At 47.0% G+C, this 12,108-nt stretch overlaps 2 protein-coding genes across 3 annotated transcripts in view; one reads left to right on the forward strand and one right to left on the reverse strand.

Moving 5' to 3' along the window:
- Window positions 1–12,108, reverse strand: part of RRAD (RRAD, Ras related glycolysis inhibitor and calcium channel regulator) — a 117,038-nt gene that overhangs the window by 89,812 nt on the left and 15,118 nt on the right. The gene's annotated exons all lie outside the window — the stretch shown is intronic.
- Window positions 1–12,108, forward strand: part of LOC137537929 (ankyrin and armadillo repeat-containing protein-like) — a 97,254-nt gene that overhangs the window by 33,668 nt on the left and 51,478 nt on the right. For both annotated transcript variants that reach the window (XM_068259856.1, XM_068259857.1), the window contains exons 4-5: window positions 3,604–3,822; window positions 5,121–5,258. In XM_068259856.1, the coding sequence (XP_068115957.1) occupies window positions 3,604–3,822; window positions 5,121–5,258 (357 nt within the window). The remainder of the gene's footprint in view (window positions 1–3,603; window positions 3,823–5,120; window positions 5,259–12,108) is intronic.

A 12,108-nucleotide genomic window follows, 5' to 3' on the forward strand; every position in this document is an offset into this window, starting at 1 on the left:
CACGTCATTTTTTTTTTAAAATTTGCTATCAAATTTTTTTTTAATCTTCTGAGTGTGGGAAATAAATTTAAAAAAAAAACGACGTGGGGTCCCCCCCTCCCGAGCCTCTGTAACCCCTTGTCTCCCATGCAGGCTGGGATAGCCAGAATGCGGAGCCCGGCCGACTGGGGCTTCGCACCCTGAGCTATACCAGCCCGCATGGTCCATGGTATGGGGGGGCTCTGGGGGGGAGGGGCGGCCAAGCCTCCCCCTCCCCCCCGGAGCCCTTGTCCAATCCATGGACAAGGGGCTCTTCCCCACCTCCGGTGCCCCAGGAGGAGGTGGGGGCGACGACTCCCTGGGGGGGTTCATGGTGGCATCTGGGAGTCCCCTTTAAGAAGGGGACCCACAGATGCCCACCCCCCTCCCAGGAGAAATGAGTATAGGGCTACTTTGTACCCCTTCCCCATTTCAACAAAGGGTTAAATGAAATAAAAACACAACCACGAGAAAAGTATTTTAATAATCTTAATTAACCACAAATACTTACCTGTACCTTTAAAAAAATGTTCCCACGCCAATATATCCTCGGAAATGATCCAACGAATAACAATATCCTCTTATCTTGCGATCTTCAAATAGCTTGATTGCAGATCTCCCACGCCAATTAAAATACTATACCCTACAATGCGTCCTGCGTAGGGACGCATAGCACGGCTCCCGCTGTCCTCCCCGCCTCCTCACCTGTCACCCTCACCTAGCCTGGCACCTGGTGCACCCATGGGTGCCACCCTAGGTGAGGGTGACAGGTGCAGGCAGGTGGGGAGAAACAGCGGAGCTGGCAGCTATACGTCCGCACAGGACGCATCCTAAGGTATAGTAACCGGCTCATAAATCAGCCGGTTCTTTTTGTATTGAATCAAATGAATCGATTCATTTGATTCAATACAAAAAGAACCGGCTCATTTAAGAGCCGGTTACTATACCTTAGGATGCGTCCTGTGCGGACGTATAGCTGCCAGCTCCGAGCCTCTGTAACCCCTTGTCTCCCATGCAGGCTGGGATAGCCAGAATGCGGAGCCCCGGCCGACTGGGGCTTCGCACCCTGAGCTATACCAGCCCGCATGGTCCATGGTATGGGGGGGGCTCCGGGGGGGAGGGGCGGCCAAGCCTTCCCCTACCCCCCGGAGCCCCTTGTCCAATCCATGGACAAGGGGCTCTTCCCCGCCTCCCTTGCCCCAGGTGGAGGCGGGGGCGACGACTCCCTGGGGGGGGGGTTCATGGTGGCATCTGGGAGTCCCCTTTAAGAAGGGGACCCCCAGATGCCCACCCCCCTCCCATGAGAAATGAGTATAGGGGTGCAGGAGTACCCCTTACCCATTTCCACAAAGGGTTAAATGAAATAAAAACGCAACAACGAAAAAAGTCCTTTAATGTTCTAAATTAACCACAAATACTTACCTGTACCTTTAAGAAAAAAATCCCACGCCAATCAGGTCCCACGACAGTATCCTCTATCTTGCGATCTTCTGATACATGTTGATTGAAGATCTCCGCCGCCCCGACGCCACACACGCCGCCTCCGCCGCACTGCTCTCAGCTATACTAAGTATAGCTGAGAGTTGCGTCTATGCGTCTATATAGACGCATTAGCGCTAGCTGCCGCTGCCCTCCCTGCCTCCACCCACCTGTCACCCTCACCCACGCTGACACCCAATGCACCCATGGGTGCCAGCATGGGTGAGGGTGACAGGTGGGGAGAGGCGGGGAGGGCAGCGGCAGCTAGCGCTAATGCGTCTATATAGACGCATAGACGCAACTCTCAGCTATACTTAGTATAGCTGAGAACAAAAAGCATCTTTAAATTTTGGCTCCAAGGCTCCCCATTGGTTCCTTATCGACCAATGGGGATCCTCCTGATCCCCATTGGTCTGTTAAGGAACCAATGGGGACCATTGGAGCTAAAATTTAAAGATGCTTTTTGCTCTTAGCTATACTAAGTATAGCTAAGAGCAGTGAGTGCGGCGGAGGCGGCGTGTGTGGCGTCGGGGCGGCGGAGATCTTCAATCAACATGTAACTGAAGGTCGCAAGATGGAGGATACTGTCGTGGGACCTAATTGACGTGGGATTTTTTTCTTAAAGGTACAGGTAAGTATTTCTGGTTAATTTAGAACATTAAAGGACTTTTCTCGTTGTTGTGTTTTTATTTCATTTAACCCTTTATGGAAATGGGTAAGGGGTACTCCTGCACCCCTATACTCATTTCTCCTGGGAGGGGGGCAGGCATCTGGGTTCCCCTTCTTAAAGGGGACTCCCAGATGCCACCATGAACCCCCCCCCCCAGGGAGTCGTCGCCCCCACCTCCTCCTGGGGCACCGGAGGTGGGGAAGAGCCCCTTGTCCATGGATTGGACAAGGGCTCCGGGGGGGAGGGAAAGGCTTGGCCGCCCCTCCCCCCCGAAGCCCCCCCATACCATGGACCATGCGGGCTGGTATAGCTCAGGGTGCGAAGCCCCAGTCGGCCGGGGCTCCGCATTCTGGCTATCCCAGCCTGCATGGGAGACAAGGGGTTACAGAGGCTCGGGAGGGGGGACCCCACGTCATTTTTTTCAAAACTTTTCCCACACTCTGAACATAACCCAAAAATTTTAATTTAAAAAAAAAATAAATAAAATTTTTCAATTTTTTTTTTTAAATATTGTTTCCCAGTATATTTTTAACATATCCTGCAAATTTGGTGTTGCTAGGATTTAAGGGGACTTTGCTATTAACTGCTAAAGTCGGCGGAAAAAGTTTCCACGGGAATGTCAGTACGCGATTTAAATAGTTACATTTCCTTTGAAGATTTAAGATCGATTTTCTCAAAAACTATAAGGTCTTTTTGAACAATTTTTTTTTCTTCGTGTTCCCACTATTTTTCTTAACATTCCCTACACATTTGGTGTTTCTGACATTTAAAGGGGCTTTGCTATTAACCGCTAAAGTCGGCGGGCGTTTAATTTTCCCACGGTCAGAAGAAGAATATTCAAAATCGATTTTCTCAAAAACTATAAGGTCTTTTTGAAAGATTTTTTTTCCTCTTGTTCACAATATTCTTCTTAACATTCCCTGCAAATTTGGTGTTTTTAGCTTTTAAGGGGGCTTTGCTATTAAACATTAAAGCCGGCGGGCAGATATTTTCCAAACGGCAGCAAAGCAGGGGTTAAAACGATAAATATCGTTCAGGCAGGACCCAAAAAAAAAAAAAAAAACAGTTTTAAAACGATAGATTTCGCTCTGCACTATTTTAACCTTTAAAACGATAAATATCGTTTTAAACATATATCGGGCAGAAGGGGGCGCCATTTTTTGGCCGGCGCCATTTTTAACTAGACGCCGAAATTACACATAAATTACGCGTAAATTCATGCGTAATTACGGATGCTAACAATTGCATGTGAAGTTAATTACGCTTTTCTCTGAAATTTCGCATAGGCGTAATTTCTGCTCATCCCTAGCAGTACATGGATTTAGTATATAAGGACCTCCATGTAATGCAGACTCTGTTTATTGAGTTGATAAAAGAGGAAGGTGTTCTTGAATGAGGCTCGGTGGTTTCAGGAACTGACCATAATGTTCTTCCAGGTGTCCCGATGTTGGTGGAGTTCCTCTCGGCTGCATCTTCTGCACTGAACCTGATCGGAACCGGTGGCTTGACTGCTCTGGTCCAGGGACCTTACGATGTGAGAAACGCAATATATTCTGCCAATGGACCCCATCAGCTTGTCCGACTCCTGAGATTGCACCAGGAGGACGTTGTTCTGAGCGCCATTCAAGCTCTCCAACACATCTGCCTTGGAATCGGTATGTGGAGTTTAGCCCATCTTCTAGACCAAGGTTGTTCATTTGATACCCATAATAGATCAGATAAGACTTTCAGGATAACTTTAGTTAAAGCATGGGAGTAGATATCCAGAAAGGGAAAGGAAGATGCGATAACTGATATAAATATAGGACAGTGGTAGGTGCAGGCATCAGTAGGCCACTGTGCAGGACTTACTAGGGCCCCCACACTTCTACCTTATACCATGGTGTAATTATGTCAACTCTACTCCCCCAATATGTTCTTGTAGAGTCATTTGGGGGACCATGAGACTTCATCCCTAATCCCCTAGCAATATTCTTCTGCCTCCATCATGCCCCCCTTATAATAAGTACCACCATTATATCAGCCTAAAACAAGGGCAGCCATCGCCTTCCCCCACAATATGTGCCAGAGTTGCAGTCAATATCTCCCCCTATTACAAACACCAACATTATGTTCCACCTTGTGCAACCATCATTTAACCCTCTATATCAAGTACCACTAATGTGCCCCCAAAATACAGCCATCATCTAGCCACTCGTAGAGGCATTGTCAATAAGTTCAGTCTCTATACAAGAAAAAGGCAGTAGGCGCGCACCTTGTCAATAAGTTCCCTAAGTTGACCTCCTCCTGTATAGTGATGGCCATGTCTAGGAGAAGTCATGGAGAAGCATGTGATCAGTGTGTTCAGGTGAGACATGTGTAAGTCTCTGATTAAGGTGATACGTGTGTAAGTCTCTGATTAAGGTGATACGTGTGTAAGTCTCTGATTAACGATGGTCATGTCTAGGAGAACTCATTAAGAAGTATGTGATTTGTTTGACCAGCTTATAGATTTGCAAAGCTCTGATTTGCTGTGATCCCATCCTGCTTTAGCACATGATCATGACTAGCAAATCAGAGACTTACATATCTATCAGCTGACCAAACTGATCACATGCTTCACCATGACTTCTCCTAGCCATCTCCTCGCCATCGCTAATCAGAGCCTTAAGCCCCATCTACACGATACGATTCTTTGTGCGATTCGATTACAATTCTATTTACAATCCGATTAAATCCGACATGTCCCATTGGGATTTGATTCAATTTGATTTGCCATTTTTTTGCAATGGCAAATTGAATTGAATCGAATTGAATCCCGATCGGACATGTCGGATTTAATCGGATCGTAAATAGAAGGCTCTTCTCTCTAAACACAAACGAGGTGCTTTTCTCTCTGTTTTCCTTGTGTCTTGTGCAAGAGTTCAGGTCCACTTTAAACAAACATAAATAGAAAATCTTTGAATTTTTTTAGGCTTTATTCCACATGTCAAGAACCAGACTGCCCTGGCCGATGCTCGCGGGTTGAAATTTCTCATTGCGCTGATGAGGCTCTGTGACTGTGAGCGAGTTCGGGTGGCGGCAGCTCTGACTATTGCTGCGTCCGTCCTTGGTGAGTATAAATGTATATGTTTCCTTCTACTGTATTTTCAATAAGGACTTGTTCACACGATGAGCGTTTGCATATTTTTTTAAGAGCTGACGATTTTAGAAATCGCCCTAAAAGAGCTTGTGCAATGATTCCCTATGAGAGAGTTCACATCTGAGCGGTTCCATTGCAATCCGCTTTCAAAAGCTCCTCCTGTACCATTTTTTGAGCGCTTCGGCTCAATGGAAGGTATAGGGAAATCGCAAAGCACTTGAAAAAGTGCTTTGTATAGCTTCTATGCATAAACACATGTCAGGATCAGGAAGTGAAAAAAAATTAGCTCTGCAAAAGCGCTTAGAAAGCACAGGGAAAGGCGGTTTAAAAAAAAAATCGCAATAAATCGTTAGAAATAGCGCTGGCGATTTATAATGTGAACATAGCCTTATTGACACTTTTTTGCTGACAGACCATATTAACGAGCATAAACGTGGCAAGAAATATGTCATACTTCTTGTTTGTGCAGTTTACAGGTTTGGGTGAATGGTCATTGGCATGCCCGTTTCTAGGGCCGTGCGGGGCGTGCCGCCGCCCTGGGCGCTGTTATAAGGGGGGCGCTGTTATGGAGGGGGGAGCCGGAGCCGCAGGGAGGGCAGCCCGACCTCTCCCTCCCTCTCCCGAGCCGCCCTCCGTGCTCCCCCCTCAGATGCATAGTGAGCAGGCAGGAAGCACTGTTTACAACTCACCTCCCTGGCTCCAACCGCCGCTCTCTCGCCGCCGGTCTCCTCTCTGTATACATGCTTATACACACGCTGCTTCCTGTTTAGCCGGAAGCAGCGTGTGTATCAGCGTATAGGCAGAGAGGAAAGAGAGCGGCGCTTGGAGCCAGGGAGGTGAGTTGTAAACAGTGCTTCCTGCCTGCTCACTATGCATCTGAGGGGGGAGCACGGAGGGCGTCCCTGGAGAGGAGAGGTCGGGCTGCCCTCCCCGTGGCTCCGGCTCCCCCCTCCATTATGGGGGGCAGCTACCTATCTAACCTACACTGGGGGGCAGCTACCTATCTAACCTATACTGGGGGGCAGCTACCTAATCTAACCTACGCTGGGGGGCAGCTACCTATCTAACCTATACTGGGGGGCACCTACCTAATCTAACCTACTCTGGGGGGGGGCAGCTACCTAATCTAACCTACGCTGGGGGGCAGCTACCTATCTAATCTACACTGGGGGGCAGTTACCTATCTAACCTATACTGGGGGGCAGCTACCTATCTAACCTATACTGGGGGGCAGCTACCTAATCTAACCTATACTGGGGGGCAGCTACCTAATCTAACCTATACTGGGGGGCACCTACCTATTATTATTTATTTATAAAGCGCCAACATATTCCGTGGCGCTGTACAATGTAAGAAAACAAACAAGGGATACATAATGATACAGACAATGATATACATGAAATATGAACACTGATACAAGATACAGTACTGCTGATTACAACTTGATTTAACATGATCTACCTAATCTAACCTACACTGGGGGGCAGCTACCTATCTAACCTACACTGGGGGGCAACTACCTATCTAACCTATACTGGGGGGCACCTACCTAATCTAACCTACACTGGGGGGCAGCTACCTATCTAACCTATACTGGGGGGCAGCTACCTAATCTAACCTATACTGGGGGGCAGCTACCTAATCTAACCTATACTGAGGGGCAGCTACCTATCTAACCTATACTGGGGGGCACCTACCTAACCTATACTAGGGGGGCAGCTACCTAATCTAACCTACGCTGGGGGGCAGCTACCTATCTAACCTATACTGGGGGGCACCTACCTAATCTAACCTATACTGGGGGGCACCTACCTATTATTATTATTATTTATTTATAAAGCGCCAACATATTCCGTGGCGCTGTACAATGTAAGAAAACAAACAAGGGATACATAATGATACAGACAATGATATACATGAAATATGAACACTGATACAAGATACAGCACTGCTGATTACAACTTGATTTAACATAATCTACCTAATCTAACCTACACTGGGGGGCAGCTACCTATCTAACCTACACTGGGGGGCAACTACCTATCTAACCTATACTGGGGGGCACCTACCTAATCTAACCTACACTGGGGGGCAGCTACCTATCTAACCTATACTGGGGGGCAGCTACCTAATCTAACCTATACTGGGGGGCAGCTACCTAATCTAACCTATACTGAGGGGCAGCTACCTATCTTACCTACACTGGGGGGCAGCTACCTATCTAACCTATACTGTGGGGCAGCTACCTAATCTAACCTATGCTGGGGGGCAGCTACCTATCTAACCTATACTGGGGGGCACCTACCTAATCTAACCTACACTGGGGGGCAGCTACCTATCTAACCTACACTGGGGGGCAGCTACCTATCTAACCTATACTGGGGGGCACCTACCTAATCTAACCTACACTGGGGGGCAGCTACCTATCTAACCTATAGTGGGGGGCAGCTACCTAATCTAACCTATACTGGGGGGCAGCTACCTAATCTAACCTATACTGGGGGACAGCTACCTATCTAACCTATACTGGGGGGCAGCTACCTATCTAACCTATACTGGGGGGCACCTACCTAACCTATACTGGGGGGCACCTACCTAACCTATACTGGAGGGGGGGCAGCTACCTAATCTAACCTATACTGGGGGGCACCTGTCTAATCTATCCTATACTGGGGGGCAGCTACCTAATATAACCTATACTGGGGGGCAACTACCTATCTAACCTATACTGAGGGGCACCTACCTATCTAACCTATAATGGGGGGGGGGCGGCAGCTACCTATCTAACCTATACTGGGGGGGGGGGGCAGCTACCTATCTAACCTGTACTGGGGGCACTTATCTATGCTGTATTGGGGGCACCTACCTACCTAGCTAGCCTATACAGGTGGAAACTATACTGGCTACCTATATTGGAGACACCTACCTATTTAACCTATGTTGGGGCAACTATTCTGGCTACCTATATTAAAGGCACCCACATAGTTACATAGTTATTTTGGTTGAAAAAAGACATACGTCCATCGAGTTCAACCAGTACAAAGTACAACACCAGCCTGCTCCCTCACATATCCCTGTTGATCCAGAGGAAGGCGAAAAAACCCTTACAAGGCATGGTCCAATTAGCCCCAAAAGGGAAAAATTCCTTCCCGACTCTGCAATTTTTACACCCTTGCCCTGGGTGCATTTTAGCATAGAAACTGCACTGGTCTTTGGTCAGTGTTGAGGAAAGCGTTGGAGTTTAGTAAAAGCCTGGCTTGTAGCCAAAGGAAAATCCCATTTTTGCTGAAAAAAATGAAATCTATTAAATTTGACTCTCTATACAGTATCTCAGAAAAGTGAGTACAACACATCTCACATTTGCGGTATGTACATCTTATTACATCATTTCATGGGACAACACTGAAGATATGACACTGTGATACAAAGTAAAGCAGTCAGTGTGCAGCTTGTATAATGGTGTAAATGTGATGATCCATTAATATCTAACCCGCTGGCAACAAAAGTGAGTGCACCCCTGTCACGGAAGAGCCGTGAGACTAGAAAACGCAATCGGAATTGGTTTCCTGCACCTATTGCCAGATCAGGATTTTATGTCTAGGGGGTAGCAGACTGTGAGCCTGGGAGTCTCTGGTTTCATAGCTGCTAGAGGAACTCTTTTCATGAAGTACGTTTGTTGGCCTTAAGCATATGAATTTTCTTCCATTTTTATTTTTATACTGCGCTACTAATGTCTCTATAATTGTTGATTTTAATGATTTTCTGTATATATTAATTATTTATATTGCATTTATAATAAACAACTAAAAGTAATTTATTTGTTCAGCTACCCTGCTATTCAGCCGCACAAACTGAACCCTGGCTTCTGAAGAGTCGCTACTATTGTTGATAGCTAGATAAAATAGAGAGTGTTTAACCGTTTTATTTGCAGGTCTAGATTCAGCCAGTCAGTGGCATTCTCTGTCCCATGGTAACAGAGATGGTGGCAGCCTAGTATTTTGTGTTTAATAGATCGCACGCCTCCCTCTGGTCTGTTTGCTGCCAAAATTTCAGCGGTTTCTGTGCACTGATTGTGACCACAGATTGCATGGTCTGTATGCTGAAACCGATTGGAAGGCATTGTGCGGTCCGGCCACTGGGGGCCTGCGACAACCCCTAAGTGAGGAATGTCACAATTTTACCCAAAGTGAGAATATTTTGTGTGCCCAGCATTATTTTCCAACACTGCTTTAACCCTCTTGGGCATGGAAGTCACTAGAGCGTCACAGGTTGCCACTGGAATCCTCTTCCTCCATGGTGAAGCTGGTGGATGTTAGAGACATTGCGCTCCTCCACCTTTGATTTGAGGATGCCCCACAGATGCTCAGTAGGGTTTTAGTCTGGAGTCATGCTTGGCCAGTCCAGCACCTTTACCCTCTGTTTCTTTAGCAAGGCAGTGGTCGTCTTGGAGGTGTGTTTGGGGTCATTATCATGTTAGAATACTGCCCTGCGGCCAAAGGGGATCATGCTCTGCTCCAGTATGGCATTCATGTTTTCCTCAGTGAACTGTAGTTTCCCAGTGCTGGCAGCACTCATGCAGCCCCAAACTATGATACTCCCACCACCATGCCTGACTGTGGGCAACACACACTTGTTTTTGTACTGCTCACCTGGTTGCTGATTTACCTGATTGACACCATCTGAATCAAATAAGTTTATCTTGGTCTCATCAGACCACAGTATATGTTTCCAGCAATCCATTGCCTTAGTCTGCAGGCTTTTTTGTGCATCATCTTCAGAAGAGGCTTCCCTCTGGGAGGACAGCCATGCAGACCAGTGTGATGCAGAGTGCAGCGTATGGTCTGAGCACTGACAGGCTGACCTCCACCCCGTAACCGTCTGCAGCAATGCTGCACTCATACGTCTATTCGCAAAAGACAACCTCTGGATATGACGCTAAGTACCTGAGAGTGATTTAGATGTAATGAGGCCCTAGGTACGGAAGTACATTTAGTGTCCCCTTGTGGTCCTTTAGGTGAGCAGAAGTGGAGAGATGTCAGAGAAGGTGGCAGGTGAGCCCCCGAGACCCCCACTAGGCCAGCGGTTTTGACATTAACCTCCCTGGCGTTAATCCCGAGCTACACTCGGGCTAGCCGCCAGGAGCTCTATGCAGAGTATTGCGCGCAGCGGGAGCTTTTTACTCACCTCCCGGGGGATCCAGACGTTGGGAGCCGTTCTCCTTCCTGTCCTTGGAGGTTCTGAATCACTCTGGTGAGATTGACATCATCGATCTCACCACAGAGTTACAGCGCCACCTGGAGGACGGAGGTAAAATTGCAGCACTGGAGCTCAGGGAGGTGAGTGAGAGCAGGGGCTGCTGCAGGCATTCTGGCGGCATGATTTTTTAATGATTTTAGGGTCTAAAACGTTTTAAAAAGACCCTAATATCTGGAAAGAATCATACCGCCAGGGAGGTTAATGGCCGTGTGTTGAGTTATTTTGATGGGACAGCAAATTTACACTGTTATACAAGCTGCACACTGACTGCTTTATAGTGTTACATCTCCAGTGCTGTCCCATGAAAAGATAGAATAAAATATTTACTAAAATGTGAAAGGTGTACTCAGTTTTGTGAGATAATGTATACACTCACCTAAAGGATTACTATATTAGGAACACCATACTAATATGGTGTTTGGCCCCCTTTCACCTTCAGAACTGCCTTAATTCTATGTGGCATTGATTCAACAAGGTGCTGAAAGCATTCTTTAGACATGTTGGCCCATATTGATAGGATAGCATCTTGCAGTTGATGGAGATTTGTGGGATGCACATCCAGGGCACGAAGCTCCCGTTCCATCACATCCCAAAGATGCTCTATTGGGTTGGGATTTGGTGACTGTGGGGGCCATTTTAGTACAGTGAACTCATTGTCATGTTCAAGTAACCAATTTGAAATGATTCGAGCTTTGGACATGGTGCATTATCCTGCTGGAAGTAGCCATCAAAGGATGGGTACATGGTGGTCATGAAGGGATGGATATGGTCAGAAACAATGCTCAGGTAGCCCGTGGCATTTAAACGATGCCCAATTGGCACTAAGGGGCCTAAAGTGTGCCAAGAAAACATCCCCCACACCATTACACCACCACCACCAGCCTGCACAGTGGTAACAATGCATGATGGATCCATGCTCTCCTTCTGTTTACGCCAAATTTTGACTCTATCGAGACTCATCATACCAGGCAACATTTTTCCAGTCTTCAACTGTCCAATTTTGGTGAGCTCATGCAAATTGTAGCCTCTTTTTTCTATTTGTAGTGGAGATGAGTGTTACCCGGTGGGGTCTTCTGCTGTTGTAGCCTACCCGCCTCAAGGTTGTGCATGTTGTGGCTTCACAAATGCTTTGCTGCATACCTCGGTTGTAACGAGTGGTTATTTCAGTCAACGTTTCCCTTCTATCAGCTTGAATCAGTCGGCCCATTCTCCTCTGACCTCTAGCATTTTCGCCCACAGGGCTGCCGCATACTGGATGTTTTTCCCTTTTTTTTTCACACCATTCTTTGTAAACCCTAGAAATGGTTGTGCGTGAAAATCTCAGTAACTGAGCAGATTGTGAAATACTCAGACCGGCCCGTCTGGCACCAACAACCATGCCACGCTCAAAATTGCTTAATTCACCTTTCTTTCCCATTCTGACATTCAGTTTGGTGTTCAGGAGATTGTCTTGACCAGGATCACACCCCTAAATGCATTGAAGCAACTGCCATGTGGTTGGTTGATTAGATAATTGCATTAATGAGAAATTGAACAGGTTTTCCCAATAATCCTTTAGGTGAGT

The sequence above is a fragment of the Hyperolius riggenbachi genome, chromosome 11 (genome assembly GCF_040937935.1).
Source record: "Hyperolius riggenbachi isolate aHypRig1 chromosome 11, aHypRig1.pri, whole genome shotgun sequence".
In the NCBI taxonomy this organism is placed as follows: domain Eukaryota; kingdom Metazoa; phylum Chordata; class Amphibia; order Anura; family Hyperoliidae; genus Hyperolius; species Hyperolius riggenbachi.